Source organism: Cariama cristata, unplaced genomic scaffold, assembly GCF_000690535.1.
Source record: "Cariama cristata isolate BGI_N322 unplaced genomic scaffold, ASM69053v1 scaffold3572, whole genome shotgun sequence".
Lineage (NCBI taxonomy): Eukaryota > Metazoa > Chordata > Aves > Cariamiformes > Cariamidae > Cariama > Cariama cristata.
The window spans coordinates 60,498-81,346 of record NW_009604250.1 but is presented as its reverse complement, the minus strand read 5'-3'; the positions used below and the strand labels follow the sequence as shown (position 1 = coordinate 81,346).

The 20,849-nt window shown below is 45.2% G+C and overlaps 1 protein-coding gene across 1 annotated transcript in view; it reads left to right on the top strand.

Moving 5' to 3' along the window:
- The first annotated feature begins 15,983 nt into the window (after positions 1-15,983).
- Positions 15,984-20,849, top strand: part of ADORA2A (adenosine A2a receptor) — an 8,906-nt gene continuing 4,040 nt past the window's right edge. The window contains exon 1 of the mRNA XM_009695502.1: positions 15,984-16,333. Coding sequence (XP_009693804.1) covers positions 15,984-16,333 — 350 coding nt within the window. The remainder of the gene's footprint in view (positions 16,334-20,849) is intronic.

Genomic DNA, 20,849 nt, shown 5'->3' with positions numbered 1-20,849 from the left:
GTCCCTCTCTCGCCTCCCCCGCGAGTTTTAAAAGTGGCCGCCCGCTGCCCTCCCGGTGCTGCCCGACCCATTGCCCCAAGACGGGGCTGATTTTTCTTTCCCACCACTTTTTCCCCTGGTGGAAAGGTTGGATGGTTTTCCACCGCGGAGCCGGTGCTCTTCACACCGTGCTGATTCCCAACTGTCAGTCCCTCGACACACCCCCACGCTCCGAGATGTTTGCTGCGCGGATCTTCCTTCAAACATCTAGCGCTGGACTTTGCCCCCCTGCACCCAGCCCTCCTCCTAGCCCTTCAGCTGATATTTGTGCTTGTGCTTAATCATAAAGTAGTGATTCCACAGGAGCGCCCTGCATCCTGTGAACTCCTCCGTAGCGCTTAACAAAGGAGATTTCCGTGCACTTTGCAATCACGCTAAGGGAAAAAGTGCAGGGACTGAATAGATGGCATTAAACCTGTGTGCAATCTTATCCCGTTCCTTGCCCCCGAAAGCCCCGACCCTGCCTCATCTCTCCCAAGCGACTGGGACAGTTTTTCAGTGGTGTCCCTTCCACTGTGCCCGGGAGCTCTCTAAGCCTTGGTACCCAGCGAGTGTGTGGGTTGAGCTGCCAGTCCCAGAGGGGCCTGGTATCTCGGTGCTGGCGGGAGAGGCAGATGAAGGAAAGGATGTCCTGGTGCGGTATGAGCTTGGGGTAAGTTTCGGGCGCAGCGGTATTGCAGGCTTTGCTACCGCTTGGAAGTGGTAAAGGTGGTCGAGCACCCTCTTCAACTGCCTTGGGCAGAGGGCCCACAGAGGGGAGAGGAAGGGTTAACTTAAAAAGAACAACATGACTCACTTAGTAAATAGCAGTTAATAGAATTGCCATAACTGCTTAAAATTATTTTCCGAAGCAGATGGTCAGCTATTAGATAACTCGATCTTTGGATGTATTTGTTTTCAGGTTTCTTATCAGACTCGTAAGTCTCAGACCTGTGTAACTCAAGAACTGCACAAATTGGTAAATTCATTCTTCTGCACAAGAGAAACTAACAGAGAGAAAGACAGCATGGCCAGCTCCTGCTGTTAGAAAGACACCCCCCCAGAGCATATTGCCCAAGTGAAGTACGAAAAGATTAGATAAAGTGACCAACAGGGATGTGAGAAATATTTCAATTGAATTAGATCTGTGGAAGAAATACCTTATTTTGAATCTCAATAAAAAAGTCGATATAAATGTAATCACATATCACAAAATACTATGAAAATGAAATCCTGTCTAATGTGGCAAATGGATTAAATTCTGAATTAATCAGGAAAGCTATGAGCCTCTGAATTTGTAGAGAAAACACATGGGTGCATACTGCAAACATGTATGTGTGTATATAAAATAAAAATTACCTATTCCGCGGGGCAGGGGGGGCAGGGGGAAGGCAAGCAAGTCTCCTTCTTAATGCTGTTCATGTGGCAAGTTTGTAATTTACACACGTACATAATGTGTCTCACTTTCCGTATGTCTCTTCATACATAAAAAATAGAATCAGCATCCTCCTGTGCCAGGTCAGAGGATGTCAGCCCAGTAATGATGTTTTTAGCCTCTGTCCTTCTGTCAGTGGGTGCAAAAGGCACTAAAGATCGGAGCTGAAAAGCCTCCTGCCAGGTCTCCTGTGTTTGCATTTCTATTTTTGCTGATGTTTTAATAGGATGTTTCCATAAGGGCTGCTGGCACTATTGCGTTCGGATGCAATCAACTTTTGAAAACTATTCATCTTTTTTGGTTAATCTCCAATAATGGATTTTATGTAGAGCCATGTAGTTAAGCCCTCTTAAGAACTACTGGGAAAAGCTCAGCCCAGCAGGAGGTTTGGAGGGGCTGTTTTGAGTCTTCACTCTTTCTCTCAGTTGTCTTTCTCCGAAGGGTCCGGGCTGGCTGGCCGAGTTCATCCCCTTCAGTTTTGAGCCTGGCAGCCTTTCCATCTGGTGTGGAGGGAAAACCTCCCCCTTTACCACTTCCTTTCTGCCTGGGTCGCTGATGGCTGTATGATTTCTCGTCTATACAGGATGTTTAAGGCTTCATAGATTTTTCCACCAAAACACCTATTTTCACTATGCTTCAGCTCTTCACTTCGGTTTGACATTTCCACCCACGTTTTTACACGTGAAACAGGACAAGGCATAGTGTGGCTAAGCTCTCTCTAAGAGTTCTGCGCAGCTGTGAGTGAGGTGTTTTCCATCCAAAGGCTGGTATCAGCATCTCTCTTGGTGTCCTGTGAAGTTTGTCCTTGTCTTCAGCTTGAACAGATTTCAGCTGCTCTTGTTCATTCTCTCCATCTCATCTCGATGATGAATAGCTCTCTAGGTCATTCTTTATTGTGTGCTTTCCATCTTGAAAACGGAGATGGGCTATTAAAGCTTTCTTTTTTGTTGGATTCTAAATGGAAAACCAAGAGATCTTGAGCTGTGTGTCAAGGAATCAGGGAGGATTCTCACAAGTCAATGGAGAGTTACGCCCTTTCATCAGGGTCTGCTATTTAGGACCAGAGGGCTTGGTTGCCTCATGGATCACCTTCAGGTTTTGCATCAGTGCACCTGACCAGCCTTGGTGAAGCTACTTGAACACAACAGCACTGGTTCCTTGCCTCTCTGCTTGTTTTAAAAAGACAAAGTTGCGTACTTAATGAGATGCTCATTTAGCTGAATATTGAGGGTTGATATCTTAGGGGTAAAGAACCAGCAGCGTTCTGCCTTGGGAGGGCAAGAGGATCTGGGCAGATACAGAGAAGGTGGTTTAACCTCTGAAGGCTTCAGTTTTCTTTGTAGGATCGGAAGTTGCCTCTCCTCTCACAAAGGTTGCATCTGTGTAGGAACAATTATTGGTTGTATTGCACTTTTTTTTTCTGAAGTAAATCTCTGTAGATCAGAATGGGCAGATGGCACATACAACTCTCAATTATGGAAAATACCCTCAGGAGGTACTTTGAGGTCATCTAATCCATGCCTCTGCCCAAAGGCTGCATCAGCTATGCTTTTGCCATTCCCGACAGCTATTTCTCCATCCTGCTCCTAAAGGTCTGTACTGGAGACTCCTTACTTTCCTGGCATGCAGGAAACACCCTGATGTCCAGGGCGTAAATCTCCTTTGCTGTAACTCATTCCTCATCCTGACCACAGTGGACAACCCACAGAGGATCAGCAAATGCAGTTATATGGTAAATGTGAGTGAATAAAGGTGTGATCTCTTTCACTCCTCAACCTGTGTTCTGTTAGGAGCAAATCATACAAAACCTGGCTACCTTGTGCCCGGTATGGCAGGAGATCCGCAGCAGCATGAGAGGGATGGGGTTGGTGGGCTGTGCTACAGCTCCGTATGGTGATGCAATGGCAAAGTTAGGATCGAGTTGTTTGGATAAACACACAACGATGAGGTTATGACAAGAGCTGAAGAGCCACTACGTGCTATGGGGAGTTCAGAGAAAAGCCAAATGCAACAAGATGGCTTCTGTAAAACTTACGTGTTCGGGGTGATCGCTGCTGTTAGACAAAAGCATTACCGGTGCTGCGGCATGTGTTTGAGGGCGAGCTTTGTCCCTTCCTGTTCAGGACGCCTGGGGCTTGATATGGGTGCTATAAACAGACATCTAGTGCTATGTGAGACATCCCGGTGGGGCTGGCAGAGAATAGGACAGGACCTGAGGGAGACGCGTGCCTTTCTAAAGTGACAGCAGAGGCTCCGGTGATAGCTTAGAGCACTTTAGACCTCACTATTCACTTAGATTGAAGCAACTAACTCAAACCTTATCAGTTTGGTTTATGACTTGTACTGGAGAAAGGATGCTTTTCATAATTGGGCCTGTTGGCTGAGTATTAAAAACAAAACTTACCAGGTAGCATAAAATGCAATATATCTTATATAAAGCACCTGTAAATGCCATTGTAGAAGATACGCAAGAGCAGGAGTACTGGAACCGCCTTGCCCACAAAGCAGCAGTAAATCTAGTGCCAAGAAGGCCACACTTGAAATGTTATGTATGTTTGGGGGCTCTTGCTGATGTTTTTTTGATTTTTATTTTTTGAAGAGTTACACATTTCAAGCCCAAATAAAATAAGCAATTTGTTAAAACTGCAAATGCAGCAGTGGGAGGCAGGGTTTGAAAAGAAATGACAGCTACAAGACAAATGGTATTTATCTTAGATGATAAGTCAGAGGTTGCATGCAGTAGGTTTATCACTATCTGACAGGTAACAAGATAAAGTCCAGGTGTTACATAGGGCTGTGGAAAGACCTGAAACAGGAATAAAGAATAATTTACATAGCATTTTTAGGGAACATTTGCAAACAATGCATCTGAGACAATGGAGGAGTTAGCAGGGAGTGAAACTTCTTGCAGGGATGGTTTGAGCCAGGGACAGGGGGAGGGAAAGGCATACAGAGGATGAGGGAATCTTCCTGTCCCTCTCCGATGCAAGGAGAGGAAAGGGGGGTTTTCCTGAAGCTTTGGAGACGTGACGAATGACATGCTGGGCTCCTGTCTGTATGTTGATTAGCATTTGTGACTGCGCTCAAATCCAGGGTGGAAGGCATTCAGGCATTCTCAGGAGGCCTCTAGTACTTGCAGATTGGGGCTGTTTTATCTGCCGGCTAGCTCAGATACAGGGTTGTCTGTCTCCCTGTCCCCTGTGTTTATCCCAGGTGACGCTCACAGTGACAGTTGTGGCTTCTTGTTCGGCAGCTCATCAAGGAGAGCAGGAGAGGGACTGTTCGCTGGTGAAGCCATTGGAAGCTCAGCTGACCCCGAGCCAGCATCAGCTGGGGGTCACGTCTGCATATCTCCCTGGGCAGAGTCCCTCGTGCGTTTGAGTGAGTAATGCTGTTGAACAGAGGGAAGTGTAATTTGGTCTCATTCTGCTCTTTTAATGCGTCCCTTTGGGAGTGGTGAGGTTTGCACTATTTTTCCTGTTAGAAGTTTCTTTCCTCATTTAGTATTCAGACCTCAGAGTCTCTCCCATTTTTCTCCTGGTTTTGCTTCCTTGGAGCTATTTTGTTTTGGTTTAGACTATTGTGTTCTCCTCTTGCTTTTTGTCTCCCCTTCCCCTCCGCCCTCCTTTCTTTTTTTTTTTTTTTTCTTGCTAGGGGAGCATAAGTGTTTCTTCTCTCTTTGCCTGTTCTGTAATGTTGGCCTGTTACCCACATCCCCCTTCTTGTACTGGGAAAGTCCTCTACAAACTGACCTATCATTTTGGTTGTTGAGGTTTCCCCAGAATAGGATTGTCAGATCCTGGTATGAATCAGTTGTGGAGGTTAAGAAGTTAAGGGAAGTAGGCTGTTAAATATCATATTTTGTGGTGATAACAGCTTTGGTTTCAGTATGAGATCCATATACTTGGGCTCAGACTGGGATTTTCCATAGGAAACACTCCGCAGGAGAAAAGACAGCTAAGAGGTATGTGGCTCTCTAATACGATCTTCAGAAGAGAGGCACGTGATTGAAATTGATTTGAATAATTGCAGTTTCCACATGCGTCTGATCCACAGATCAGTGCCCAGGTTCAATGGGACGATGGAAAATAACATCAGACTGACTTGGGCTGGCACCAGCACCATTACGGTTCCTGGAGCATGTGCGGGGAAGCACATTGACTTTTTAAAAGTTTCTTAAATGTTCTGCAGCCTGAATTTTTGACAAAAAACAACCTGTGCTGATGGCTGCTTAGGGATTCCTTAAAATACCCTGATTCCAAAAAGTGCTTCCCTCCCAGAAATCAGGCCTCTTTAACTGGACCTGTTTAAACTGAGGCACCTAACTTTGTGAAACACCTAAAAAAATGTTAAGCTTTTGTTTTATGTCATCCTGTTTCTTGCTAAATGCTGATCCAAACTCTGATTGACCATTATGATTAATTTAAAACTAGAACATGGGTAGACATAGAGGATTCTGGTGGATTTGATGTAGTTGTGTGATTCTTTTTCTCTCGTACATCTGAATGGTGTCCGCTCTTGCAGGCTATAGAAAATTAAGAAGCTGTATTCATGGGCTGAAGACTGGAAGGAGGATTCATTGACAGTTCTTGTTGTCTTTCCTACCCCGTTCCTAAAGGGAAATCTTCCATTTCCTCCACGTAGCTACAGTACAGCCTAGCTGTATGATTACATCAGGCAAGAGATGGACACAGTCCACTTGGGAGAAACCATCCTACAATATTGGGGCACCTCTCAGGGATCCATCTCTGCTTGACTAACATCTTTTGTGTTTGGGTCAAATGCTACGGTCCCTAAGGAATTTGCCTTGGGAGTCTTTTTTGGTTTATCCTTGTTCAGCAAGGTGTGAGGATCGTGGTTATCATGTGTTTGAGAAATGATTGCAGGTTTCTTTACAGCTGGAATTTTTTACGATCTCCTGTTGTGCAGAAGCTGTAAAATATCTTAAAGTCTTCACAGGAGGAAAGGGCCGTTTCCCTAGTGTGGCAGAGGTGTCTGTATTGTAGTGAGGTACTTGCTGCTGCTCTCGCCTTTCTGCTTCCTCTGGACAAGCACACTAACTCATAAACAGCTAGCAAGTCCAGTGAAATGTTTTCTAAAGTGATTTAGGAATGGCTACTGGATCTCCAGTGCAATGGTTTAATGTAGAAGGAGAGAAACCAGTGACTAGAAATGTCATTTTCACCAGCAGTTGCACACTCCCTCCACCCCAGAACCACAGCATCTCTGGCCTGAGCAGTCAGAGGAGGAAGCGGGCAGGGGCAGCAGGCTGTTACTTGGAAGCAGATGTGCTTTTACCACAGCACAAGGACTTAGGAAATGAAGGAAGGACTTCGTTAGAGTCCTCAGAGCACCAGCTAAACGCTGAGACTTTGGGATCAGTAAGCAGTGACACTGGAGAGTTCTTAATAAGTCAGATTATATATATATATTAAGGACTTGGGGGGGAAAAAAAAAGTTACTTTGAGTACCTCTAGAAGGGCTTGTATTGGTGTGGCTGACTGTGACAGTGAAACTGCAAGTCACTCTGCAAGACTGACAGGAGTATGATGCAAGTCATAGCAAAGAGAAGAGGGAGGGATAAAGTAAGGGCATGAGGCCTCAGTACAGCATCAGGGCATCAACTTCTGCTTATCCACAGAGGGTGGCAGAGTCCTAAAAATGTCTTAAATAGCTTTGAGACTGAGACAGAAACACTAACGGGATGATGAGGTGTGACACAGAGCAAGTAAGCATTAGCGAGTCAGGGTAAGTACCTTAAAAAAAGGAAGAGGAGAGCTGCTGGAAACAAAGGAAGCAGAAGAGTTGTTATTGTGGCTTTTGCCTGCCCTTGGGGTGAATACACACCACCAGCATCGTCACTCTTTCTAAATGGTTTTTCGCTGGTAGCTGATTGACAAACTGAGGTGAAATGAGTGGGGTAAAACATACTGGTGCCCAGCCTGGGGGTGCAGGGGGCCAGGGCACACTCTGGGGCACGGGAGGAAATAGGGTTTCTTGCGTTGGCCGAAAATCAGCCCGTATTGCAAGGCAGAGGCAGCACGTGGTCCGTCTCTGTGATTGAGCCAGCGGGGAAGGGCCCATATAGAGCAAAGGGCAGTCAGCGAGGGGGGCTGTGCAGGGGCAGAGGATGGGGAAGCTCTGGGAGTGTTTGGACGGGCTCTGCTGCCGTGTCAGGGGCAGGCTCCGTGGAGTTCGGCTGAGTGCTGCCGTTGTGTCACTGCTTAAACTGATACGGGAAGGGAGCGAGTTGGGGAGGAAGGATGTCATGAGCTGTGTTAGCAACCCAATGGAGGCTTGACTGCTTTTCATACTGTGGGTGGGTATGAGTCAAACCACTTGGGTGGTAATGGAAGCTTCATGGTGAGTCCTCAGTAATAACCCTTGCTCAGAGGGGTCAGCGTATGAGCCATGGATGAGCTAATGCAGCGAGGCAGCTTTGCTTTGGCTCAGAGGCAGGTAGAATTTGCTCATCTCCGTTCAAGTTGTACAGTGCCTTCGTCAGGATAGGGAAGGACAGCTGGGGAATCGTTTTAAGTTACATGGAGAGAGATGGAAAGGGTTCTATTCCTTCTGCTGTAGGAGACAGGAGGTTGGTTGACCCGGTACAGCAGCACTCCCTGCACTGGAGTAGAGTGAGTTTTTGTTTCGCTGGCAGAGCTTACACAAAGGCTACTTGCAACCTGCAGAAGGATGGTGCTTGGAGGAGGGGGAGCGGGGAACGCAAGGCCTGGTGGGCAGCAAACCTGTAGTTAGAGAAGGCAAATAAGGTTTGGGAGCAACTGGATAAAAATGCAGGAAAACAAACAGATGTACCCAATTCTCAACTGCCTGTCTGGAAACTTCATGTAGAAATGAGAGGTGAAGTCACATCTGGAGAGACGGCTACTCCGTTATTTTTAAATGTAGCAGAATGGATGCATTAGCAATACGATAAGTATTTTCAGAGCAAATTCCTCCCTTGCCTGTATTCCTCAGTGGGTCACCTCTTCTTGATATTCTCTGTCCTCATTTCGCTTATTTTGTTCTTGAAGAAAATGCTCGTTATGTATGAACACAGCTGGCTTTAGGAGGGCTGTGGGGAGGCAAAGTTCGCTTCTGAGTTCTTCCCTCACACGGGAAAGGAAAACTGGCTCCTCAGAGACATTGTAGATGATATTGGCAGTAGTAACTTGTTTCTGACCATGGTACATGGTTTTAATTATGCTTTTTTACATGTCTGTCTTATGAAAGCTTAACCAAATGCTCTATTTTTTATTTTTGGAAGTGCCACTGTAGGTAAATCAGCATCATCAATCCTGGATACAAATGGTTTGCTTGAATATCCAACATGTTTCTGTGCCTTTTGGCAATATATCATGATGCCTGCTGCCCACTGAGACTTTACTCCAGTGGGCACAGGGGAACCTTTTTCCTTTTGTTTGTTTGTTTTTTTGATCTGGCTTATTTAACTGCTGGTCATTCAGCCTTACTTCATTTTGCCCTCCCTGGCTTTTTGTGACCATTAGAATGGGAATAATTACTGTGAGGTTTTTTTCTTGCTTTTAAACATTTATAACATCCACTTAGGGAAAAAAAAAATGGTCAAATGCATTTTGTTCTAGTCTTCTCTTCCGCTACTGCAATAAAAACTAATCCACTTCTAGCATGTGGAGGGCAGGAGGCAAAGCTGAAATACTGGGTTTGGATTAGCCATTCGCATTTGCCAGCCCATCTGTGTTACGATCTTCACTTGTTGTCCAGTGGGGTGTCACTTTGGGGGCGTTTTTGTTTTGTGATTTTTCTATGGGGTATAAACGGGGAGAAGAGAGACAGAGCACAGGCTTGAAGGGTATGATTTTGTTATGCTTTTTGTTGCTGTCACTGCTGCAGTGGTATGGGTGTCTCTAGTAATCCCGTAGTCAATAAGGACTTTACACTTAGATTCACCGTGCTTGTTCTTGCTGTGTGAGTATAGCCTCCTTTTTTGGCCTGGACTGCAGCGGAGATGGAAATGTAAAGCAGAAATGGTGTCCCTGTTCCTCATTTCTGAACTGACAGACAAAGGTCAGTGGCAGTACAGGTCTCTCAAGAGCCATTTCTTTTGCCTTTCACAAGTACACAGAGTGAAGGTTTTAAGTCTTGGAGGGCTGCTGCTTTGCTGTAAGAGGTGATTAGGCCAAGTTTAGCAAAGCTGAAGCCCTCATTTTATTTGGTATTTCTGGAGAATTTGCAAAGCCAATCCAGAAAGCCTGTTACCCCACTGTAGGGTTTACATTCGAGGAAGACTTCACTCCCCAAATGGAGACAAGCTCTGTGCTTCAAAAGATCCTTGCCCCTGCATCTTTGCAGTCAGAGCATCCGTGGCTCAGGTGCTGTTTTGGATAAAGTCTGAAACGATCCTCTGGAAGGGCCAGACTGCCATGTGGAGCCCCTTGATAGAACAAGGATTTCCAGACATCACCGTGTTCTTCACTTGTATGGGTTTCCACACAGGGAGGTGTGCAGGACATTGGGCATCTGTAACTCCAGGGAAGGCTGAGGGAAACTGCAAGTGCTCCAGGTACCTGAAAACCAAGAGCATGTTGTGCTGATAATTTTGCCTGCTTTGTTTCACTTGTATCCTTTGTTAACAAAGAGCAGTCTAGAGGGAAATAGTCTATTATTAATATTTAATTTCCTCCTATTACTGTAAGCAGATGACCTAAAAGATCATTTAGCCAGCAGCCAATAATAAAGCAAATAGAGGAACCAGAAAAAGTGTGTCTTAGATGGGTGATGCCTCCTTCCTCCTCTCTTTCTTGCCCCACTCAGCCACGACTCTTCATCCTTCGGTAGGAGGCAGGAGTGAGGATGCTCTCTGACAGCTCCAAGCACACTGGCTTCGTGAGAGCAGTCAGGGGCATGGGGAAGCTGCTCTACGTGAAGTATTCATAAAATATTGAACTTCAGATAGGAAACCATTGAGCAATGCAGAAAAGTGCTACTGCTGCCTTCCCCATCATTCCCCTGAAAGGACAGCTGTTTTCATCGTGTTTTACAGCCAGAGTTGTTTTGCAAATTTGTGTACTGCCTATGAGCACATTGGCTCATTTATTGTGACTTGGTCCTCCAAGGTAATGGGGAGAGATGAGATTTCTTGGAGTCTTTGATTTAAAAGATAGAGGGATTCTCTTTGAGCAGAAGGGATTTCAAAGAGTGGATAAAAACTGACAAGCATCTCCCCCTCCAGGCTTTGGAAAGTAGGAAACAAATGGTTTAGCAGCACCAATTTTTCTGCTTACAGCCATCTGTGAAATCAAGGGTTTTCCCTAAGGGAGTTAGTTACAGATGTATGTGGCTGGTACCTGGGAAAGGTCATGTTGTCAAAAGGAGATGCTAAATCTTGATCTGTGGAATGAGCCTTGATGAAGACTCCTCCATGGCCTCATGAGCTGCCTGCTGCCTTGCTTACCCTATCGTGAAGCAGACAAGGAGAAACCAATCCTCCCTGGAGCCCGAGGAAGCTGCAGCCCATCACTTACATGCCCAGAGACTGTCTTGGGTGCCCTGAGGGCTGCTGATCCTCTGGACATTTTGCTAATATCTGAGAGTAGCTGTCAAACTGACATGTCACAGACGTTGCCATGTATGTCAGCCTGGCACACGGAGCTGAGGGTGGGTCTTCTCTGTACCAGTGTGACAGAGCGTGGGCATCCAAAACCGGGATGCCTGAACTCAGCCTGAAGGAGCCAAGAGCAGGAAATGAGCTTGTTTGAGGTGGGTGATTTGAACCAAGCAGTGGCCAAGGGCTCACCCCGATGCTTTTGGCACTCAGGAGAGAGAAGGGGCAACACCTTAGTCCAAAGCCAACTGGAGATGCCAAACAAAAGCTTGCTTAGGCTCCAGTGGTGAATTGCTTCATGGGAACGTGCTGTTCAGACGCTTTATTGAATTTTCAAGGAGCAGTTTTTCACTGGGGCTGAAATATGAGAGAGAACAGAGTGTTCCAAGTCACTAAAAACGAACAGAGCAACAGCTTTACAGGTTTGTGAGTGGCAAAAAAGGTTTATTTAATAACGGAGAAAAGGCCGGAACATAGCCCAGGGTATCAAGAAGGAATTAATCCAATTAACAAAATAAACCACGGGCTTAAGAAGAAATACTAATTGCAGCTGTCCAGCAGGTTGTGTGATACAGGTTATTTTTCTTAAGTTTCAAGAAGCTTGTAATATTGATCCCTCAAGGGCCCGAGATGTTAAATACACACTTCCCTGGCGAGTAAAACAGATTGTTAATTAATTTTATCCTGTCAGACCTGGTTGCTGAGCCTTTGGGTCTTGCGTGAAGGAGACGATTCTATAATAGATTTTGTATTGCCTCTGGATATATGTCGTCTTCTCTAGGTGGTCTGTATTTCATTTTGGCCCTGTGCAGTAAATTTCTAGCCCTATGAGGAAAAAGCTGAGCCCGTTCTTGTTTTAAAGCAAGTTGCAAACACTTCTACAATTAAATACTTGTTATTGTGTTGGGTGAAAGCTATAGCAGGCTGACACTGCAAGAGATGAACGAGGCGAGATGGGTGAGTCCAGGTTGAACGTGGGAACCTCCCAGGTTGTGGCACCTTCTGTAAGTAGCAGGTGAGGCCTCTGATGAGGTGGGGTTGTGTGGCTAATAATTGCTTTTTCCAATGTCGGTAGTGACTGCAGAAGCACTGGTGCTGAAGCAGACATAGAATGTTGTGTTGTTGTGGCTGGGACATCTGCTCAGCTCCGGTCATTTCTCTTCTGAGTTGTGTGGGCTCTGCAGAACTCTCTAAGTGTTTTCCAGCCCATCTGAGAGTGGAGGGTGGAAGGACATGTTGTCCTCTTCTGGACATAACATCTCACAGATTGCTTTGGAATAAATGGCCAGGGCTTTGGTTGAAGAATCAGGCCGCTGTTTGAGAAGGGAGATAGGAAACAAGGGACTAAACAAGTTCAGAGGTCAAAAATTCAAATTTAACATCAGACCATGAAGCAAACAGTTGAAGGCTAAAAATTCTGTTGTGTCAGAAAACAGTATGTGATGTGGTCATTAAACTTCAGGTTCCAGCATCGTGCTTTTTCAGGATACATGCAGAGCTGTAGGCAACTCCGGCTTTGTCTTTGTGCTGAGTGATTACTATGTGGGGAACCTCTGCAGCGTAGGTTTGTTACTTCCCTCCATGTCCTGTTGGAAAATGAGTTTGAGATGAGCCATTGAAAGGTTAAACGAAATGCATCTGGGATTAATATGGATTCATAATCCTACCGAAGGAAGCTGTGAAAAGGGGAAGAATATCCCAGTAATTTCACTTTGATCCTCTTCACTGAGGTGTGTGTGGTATGAATATGAGGTGCAGAAGCAACACAGCAGGACTTTAAGTAAATCCTCTCAGCGTCAGTGTTAGTGTGACCAGTTCTCAGGCTGGCTCCTTTCAAAAAGCGGTTTCTTCAGTTCTTTTGACTTCATCTCAGAGTAGGTTTTGGGGGTGTTTAGGGTGGTTTTATTTTACATAGCAGTAGTTTTGGCCCAAGTATGTCACAGTAATTTGTTAATTTTTTCTAAACTCATCCTGACACTGGCGTTTGGTCATGAGCTTGACCCACATGGAAACACGTGAACATGTTAGGAAGCGGAGAAGTGTACAGTCCCTGCTCCATTGCTGGAGTATTACCCCATCGCCATCGCTGCTGCCATGATGCTAAGGGACGTGGGAGATTGCACCCACTTCAGAGCCTTTAGGCACAGCCGTGTGCTTTGCCTCTGACAGGCCCACGTGCTGTCCTTCTCTTACGGGTCTGTCTTGCCCACTGTTTCCCTTATTCGGTTGGGTTTTTTTCTCTTACCAACTTTTTCATGTCTTTTTTTTTTCCTTTCTTGCTCACACACGCACAAAGCATTGTTTATTTTTCATCTTGCCCTTTCTGCTTTCTCTCCCTCCGGAGTTTCTTTATTTCTGTCTTATATTAATTCTAATCCCCTTCCCTGGAAGTCAGGCTGGGCAGGGGGGGGGTTAGTTTTCATATCACTGCTTTGAAACAAACCTATTGGGATTTGTAATGGACAATGAGATGCTAGCAGAGTGATGTAGGAGGGTATCGCTGACATCCCTGAAATCCAAGAAAGTGGAAGCAATCTTTAGGAGGTCAGTGGAAAACCAGAGTTTTTGCTAAAGGAAGATAGACAATATAGAGACTTCTTGGGGTCTTTTATTCTTTAGAAAAGATTAAATGGATGATCTTTGTCTTCCTCTTAAAAGCTAGATCACAAACTAATCTCTTTGTTGATTTCTTCCACACAAACCAAACAAAACACAGAAACCAAAATTGCTGAAGGTGGAGAAAAGGCTAGGTTTTTGAAACACATCCAAACCACCAAGAATCATTCACTTTCCTTTCAAATGCAGCATTAGCAATAGAGCTCTAAATCAATGAAAGGTCTAAAATTAGATTATATTCTTGAGATCAGATGTGAATCACAAGGTAATCATATTTTCTTTTATTATCACTGTCTTTACCCTTTTATTTTATCCTGAGAAATTAGGTTTCTGACTTGAAAACAGAGTGAACTGTGAAGGCATGAAACCCTGCTGGGTTAGACCACGCCAGACCACCTGTGGATGGGGTCCCAAAAATCTTTGGTTTTGGAGCTTCATGTTGCATCTGAAACTGAGCTCGAGGCATTTGAGTTGGTGCTCTCCCCCCCACCCCTCTGGTATTTCAAGTAGCTCTTTTCTTAAATTAATGAGAAAATATTACTGCTAAAGCTTGCTAAATAAGGTTTAAAACCCGCTCTGAAAGTGACAGGGTAGGTCAGCAAACAATTATCTCTGGACTGTGGCACAAGGCTCAGGGAACTGTATTCTCCATTGCTACATTTTTAGCTGAAACTCTGGTGAAATGCACCCATATCTGAAAGCAGATGAACGAGGTGACCTGCAAGATTAGTGTGTGAGTGAGGCATGCAAGCATGTAGATGATGTGTGTCTGTTCATATGAAAGGGCAGCTGTAGGGACTATGTTTCCTTGCAAGCGTCACCAACTTTAGTCCCAGATTTGTGTGCATGATAGTGCAGGAACATGAATGTATACCTGAGAGATGATGTTGGTATTGTGCCTACATGTGTGTTTCTGGGACAGGTGTATCTTGGTGGATGTGTTTCTGGCTGGTTGCAGTTGAAGAATTATGCTGACCTGAACCTGTGAATGCAACAAAACCACTATGGACAATGTGGGTATAACAAATAAATGGTTTGCTTATAGGATAAAGATTTATGTGAACAAAATGATGGTGTTACAGGAGGGGAACCTGCAGAGACCCTTGCAGAGAGTGTGCATACTCAGTGGGAAAGTCCTCAAAGACGTCACTGTCTGATGTGCCTCGAACTATTCTCCCTGCTGCTGATCACGTTCCAGTATCTGTGCGCTTGAAGGAAAGACTGCGTATGAGAACAGAGTGGTGACCACACACGCCAGCAACATAACTCCCTTATGAATGAAGGTTCGTGTCATCGCAGAGCGGCATATTGGTGCAGCACGCTTTTGTGGCAAAGTACGTGAGGGTGGGCAGCACATGATGGCTCAAGTCTTGTGTTTGTGATCAGAGGGAGACAGGTGTATGTAAAAGGCTCCTCCACCTTTCCTCTGTGCAGCTACAGCACTTGCCAAGGCGTAGTTAGTGGGGCTCTCATGTTTCAGGGCAGACTATTGAGCAGCTGCTGAAGTGCCAGCTCAGTTGGTAGCCTCGAAAACAAAACATCCCTTGTTTCTCATCGCCACTGTGAAATACAGCCTTCCTGAACCTTGGGTTTGGCCCTGCAGCTTTCAGGATAGACAAAATGTGAGATTTTTGCCAGTGGTGTATTCTTCTAGGTCTGTCTAATATCTGTTGTCAATTTAATGTGCCACTTTAATGAGATTTTGCTTTTTCCATCTCCTCCATAGAGCTGATTACTTAGTATATGTGGTTGGTGTTTGGTTTTTTTTGTTTTGTTTTGTTTTTTAAAGGAAACGACAAGTGAAGAAGTTGAATGTTTGCTTCAGCTGAAGAGACTACTTCCCAAGTCCTAGTGGGAAAAGGTGAAAAAGAGAACTGGAGGATGTTGCTAGTAGGTATGTATATGACAGGAAGCCATGACTAGCAGTGTGATTGTCAACAGGAAACAAAAAGTCACAGCTGATGTGACCCTGCCATACAATACACTTTCTGTGTCGTGTTGCCGGCTGGACTTTGTGGCCTGGGGAGCTGTGTATGTCTACGTGAGAGATTCTCCTGTCCATTCATCCGCTGGAGTTTGAATTCTGCATCTGGTTAATCCACTTTGCTGGAGTTGGCAAGCCCCGTTTGTTTTTTTCTTGACACCTGCTACTACAAAGATCTTGAACAGCTATGGGAAGAAAAGGGTGCATGTGAGCAACCTGCACCAGCTGGCAGCTGAGTGCTCCTCGGACTCCAGGCAGCTTTGAGGTGTCTTGGCTGTTCAGTGCTCTGCAGATATGAACGCTGAGCTTTTCTGGCACGTTCTCACGTTGGCCTGGTCATTCTCACCATGCTAGTACATGGGAAAGAAGACTTCCTCTCAGACGTAGCTTACATCATCCTGGAACTGGTCATTGCAGTGCTGGCCATCCTGGGAAACATCCTGGTCTGCTGGGCCGTCTATTTGAATAGCAACTTGCAGAACGTCACCAACTATTTTGTGGTGTCCCTGGCTGCTGCTGACATTGCCGTGGGCGTGCTGGCCATCCCCTTTGCCATCACCATCAGCACTGGCTTCTGTGCCTTCTTCTATGGCTGCCTTTTCATTGCCTGCTTCGTCCTGGTCTTGACTCAGAGTTCGATCTTCAGCCTCCTTGCTATTGCCATTGACAGAATCATTGCGATCCGCATACCCCTCAGGTAAGCATGGGTTGGGCTGGGGAGATGGAGGGGAGGGTAGGGTGGTAAGGAATAAACATGAATGAAAACAACCAACCTGGAGATGAATCAAGGATGGAACAGTTAAATGAGGATCAGCAATTTTTCTCTTGTAATTTGAAAAACCCTTTTCTCGTTCTTGAGGGCTGCCTTGGCTGCTGGATTTTCAGGGGGTTTTTTGTTTCTTTTTCCAGTTCTCTGTCTTCATATGGTGTATGCCCATGGTATCGCAACGGCACTGCCTAGGAGCTGCCGTTCCATATTTAGACAGGATCGTGCGGTAACCTCAATAACCTGCACTCTGAGCTGCAGCCAACAGCACCAGAAAGATCACTGTGGGAAAGCGGAGCTAAAATAATACATGGTGGAGGGCAGAAACGGGGTGAGGTCAGCTTATCGCTTTCCTCACGGGGAGAACGGGGGACTCTGCCTGGATTGTGGAGAGCGTGGATGGGGGTTTTCTCTTGGGGGTCCATTAAATGTGAAGCGAGGAGAAGCAGCAGGCTGTGAAGAAATGGGCCTTAGGTAGATTTGGACTAGCTTAGGCACTGCCTCTGGAAGCAAAGCATGTATTAGGTCAATGCAGAGGCTTGTCCCAACTCAGACCTTGTAGGTGGTTATTCTGTGGTCTCTACTCTGGAGTTTAAAGGAAGTAAAGGACGTTTCAATATTAGAGCTTGAAAGCCGAATATGACTAGCTGCTACTCTGCGTGCAACCAGGGAGGCTGATGTGGGACAAGGGAAAGTTTTGCCACATGCACAGGGGCTGCTACTCAGTTCACTTTTCCAGAAGCACATTGTTGTGCCAGGATATATCTGACCGTGGGTGCAAAGCAGCATTGTGTTTTGTGGACTGGGTTTGAATGCTGTGTGACAATGCTTCCGAGTCATGCAGTAAGCTCGAAAGATGTAGAGGAAGCCCCAGGAGAGGCCGGTGCAGGCAAAGTGTAGGAGTCTCCTTCCTTCCCGTCTTGTCCTTAGGAGGATGCAGCACGCTCTCAGGAATGGAGACGCTTGCTTCCTATCCTGAACAACAAATGTGGCTGCAAAAATTGAACAAATTTCTGATTATTGTGCTCTGAAGTTTGAGGTTTTGGACATTCTCACTCCTGTTGAACTTAAATTACTTGTGTTGAGCTGTGCAGTTTAGTTTTGTCTCTTGTGAATACTTTGGTCATCCAACACTTACACCAATTAACACAAACCTCCCATTCAAAAATAGAAAGCATTGTTTTTCCTAGAGCTGCAGAGATTACCTTTCCATGTAGACTAGTTATATACATATAACATTACCATTAATTGTTGGTTCCCAAACCTATAGTTGTAGCTGTTACAGGCTCTACTTTTGATCATAGAATGGTTTGGTTGGAAGGAACCTTAAAGGTCACCTAGTGCCAACCCCCTGATGTAGTTGTAAGGAATAACTATTCCATTCCATTGTGGAGAAAACTCTATTGATAGTCGTTACCTATAAATTGGACTTTCTCTGCTTTTCTACAGTTCTATATATAGATGGATTCACTTTATGATAAATGGTACAAAGAAACACATGTAGAGTAGCCCTCAGGAGCTTGCCTCCGAAATGATTTTGAGAAGGGCCAATGTCTTTAATTCATCTCTCATGAGCTAACTCTGAAGACTTTTGCTGACAGTTTAAGCGCTCTTATTGCTAGAGGATGACTTGCCAGGAAAGGATTTTAAAAATCTGGATTTCTGCCCATTTTTGGGACTATCACTGTAACTATATTGTCTTGAAAATTTAATTTCCTGGAATAGCCAAGGTAAAGAGTCTTTTAGAAAAATCAGACTTCATCAGTGCTGGGCACAGTACCGATTTCGCTATTTTGTTTTTGAAAAAACAGAGCACACCCTCTTCTGCCCCAGAAACAGTGGAGTTGATTGGATGCAGAAACCCGCAGGTAGATCCCTGGGTTCCTCCCCCTCCTTGTCCTCTGCTGCTTTGTCCTTCTACAGTAGGAGCGAAGAACTTGTCAGTTGTGTTTCCCCTTAAGAATCTATGGATGATTAAGCATTAGATTTATAGCCTCAGACATGCTGAGAAAGTGAAAGCTGATTAGCTGAAGAAGGACATGTGGTATGATTCAGGCTGCTTGCATCCTCATTTTTTTCTTTTTTCTAATATCTGGTTGTCTCAGAAATGTGTCAAACCATTGGAAGGAAAGTTCTGCCACTAAAGATGCAATGTTTTCACCCCATTCTTTAATGCCTGGAAAAGCCTCTTCTCCTCCTCAGAGGACAAGAAAGGTAACACCAGGCATTCCTAGTATTCATTAGATGAATGCTCTTAAAAAAATAATAAATCAGACTTCCTTCACTTTCACAAAACCAAAGAGGGCTAAACCTATTTTTTTCTTCTTCTTCTTTTTCTTTTTAATGGTTTCATGTCCGATTTGTCCTAAGGAAGGTAACCGCAGTCTCAGTGGATACGTGTGCGTATGTGTATTCCCACACAAATAAACTGTCAGTATTAAAGAGGCAGAGGAGTGGGATTTCTGATACTGCTTGGTTTTGGACACCTCAGTACATAATTAGAGTTACCTTTGGAGTGATTTTTCTGTGAATAAAAGAGCCTCCCCCCAAAAAATTGCAGTGAGGAAAGACATATATAGGTAAAATTTAAAAATACATAAACACTAATTTGTGAATGTCTTATGGGTTCTAACTTTCAAATGATTAAAACATTGTGTAGAATTTGATAAACTTTCAAAAATCTCTCCAACACTTTGCTGAATTCTGCCAGGTTTTATACAAATGTAACACTCTGCAAGTGGCAATAAAGCACTCCCAAGGAAGTGAGTTCGAGCCAGTGTTCGGTCTAGAATAAAATCCCAACGGTGTCTCTAACGCGGCAGGTACCTGAAAACCTGCGCTCACTGATATAAAACCCCTGGGTGTTCTAAACAAAACTGGCTGCGAGTCTGAGCTCCAGGAAGAAGTCATGGGCCAAGAACAATTGACGCTTTCCAGGCTCTTTGGTGCCAGCAAGTGCTCCACGGGCACAGTGCCCAGCCACGTGTTCTTGTGCAGGCATTTGTGGTAAAGATACTCCCATGGTGAAGGACAGGTAGCTCCAATGCACTGAAAAGAGAGGAGAAATTTTTCTTCCTGCAGCCAAACGGAAAAGTTTTCTCAGGTTACTGCTTGCTCTGCGCGCTGGGTTCAGGTATTCACCTGTGGCATAAATACAGTGCCAACTACAGTAACTTGATGAAGTGCAAACTTTTTCCTCTGATGAAAGTTGTTTTGGAGATGGCTGCCTAAGATGCTGGGATGCTTCTCTGGGAAAGCTTTACTAAGATGCACCTCCCTGAAGTTTGGAACATTGGGACAGATTTATCCCATGTAGCGGTGAATGAAACTGCAGCTCTGAGGTGGCATTGGGATGCTCTTCTGCCAGAGGCTAGGGGAGCCGGACACAAGGAACTGGCTTGTCAAAGTCTGGGGTAGGAAGAACAAAGGAGATGAACATGAACCCTGAATAAAATATAGGACATGGAAGGGACCTTTGTGCTGAGAACAGTCTGTTTCAGCAGTTGCTTTAATTCTCTAGGATTGCTTTCTGAAATGCTCATATACAAGCACCTGAATCAGTGAATCGGGGATTTAATGTTTTATTGTCACTTTGAGCTATATCTGGACTTATTTCTTTCCCAGCTCACCATAAGCCTTTTGACTTTGTGACAAGCTTTTCCTACATGGGCTCATGTTTGTGTCAAATTACGGGCAGATTCAGCCTAATACGAACAAAAAGTAATTCACTTCATCCTTTGAACAAGCATGGACACGGCTCTGAAAGCAGTGCCAGTTGTCTATGGCTTCATGGGCCACAGTGGAGCTTGCTGCTACCAAGGTTTTAGTCTGGAAGCTGATCAGGCCACGAGCAAAAGAACGGTGCCTGCCACATGTCATGGCTTCTGCAATTCAGAGCCCTGTGCCCACCCGTGGGATCCCACCCTACCCTGTCTCCATAGCGTAGACAAGCACTGGTATCAGTTGGCACCTGGTAATAGGGGAGAAAGTTTCTTGACTGAGAGTTTTGGGAAAGGGTTCTTTAGGTGGCGTATGAGAAGGTCTGGGTTTGGTTTCTTGCTGTGCCAGAAGATTTCCTGGATGGTGTGGGATTGTCAGTGTCTCTCATTTCCAGATACATGTAATAGGGTAGAACATCCTCCTTTTGTCTTGCCCCCTATGACTGCAGCTGCCTGAAGTGTGGGTTGTTGAGTGGGTGTGTTCAGTGAACAGTGTTTTGTAGCGATTTCTTAAAAACTATTGAGCGCTGCTGGAATTCAGATCAAAGCCCAGTGCCCTGAGCGCAGAGCACAGGCTTTCTGGTGTGATGCAGTTAAAGGTGCCTGAAATGTGCTCCATGCATGGCAGAGCCATCTGGCCACGATGTGCAGTGCTGTCAACCAGAGGCGGGTTTGGAGCAGAAGCAGCAGGCTGGTTGGATGCTGTGACGATGAGTTAGGCCAGCTAC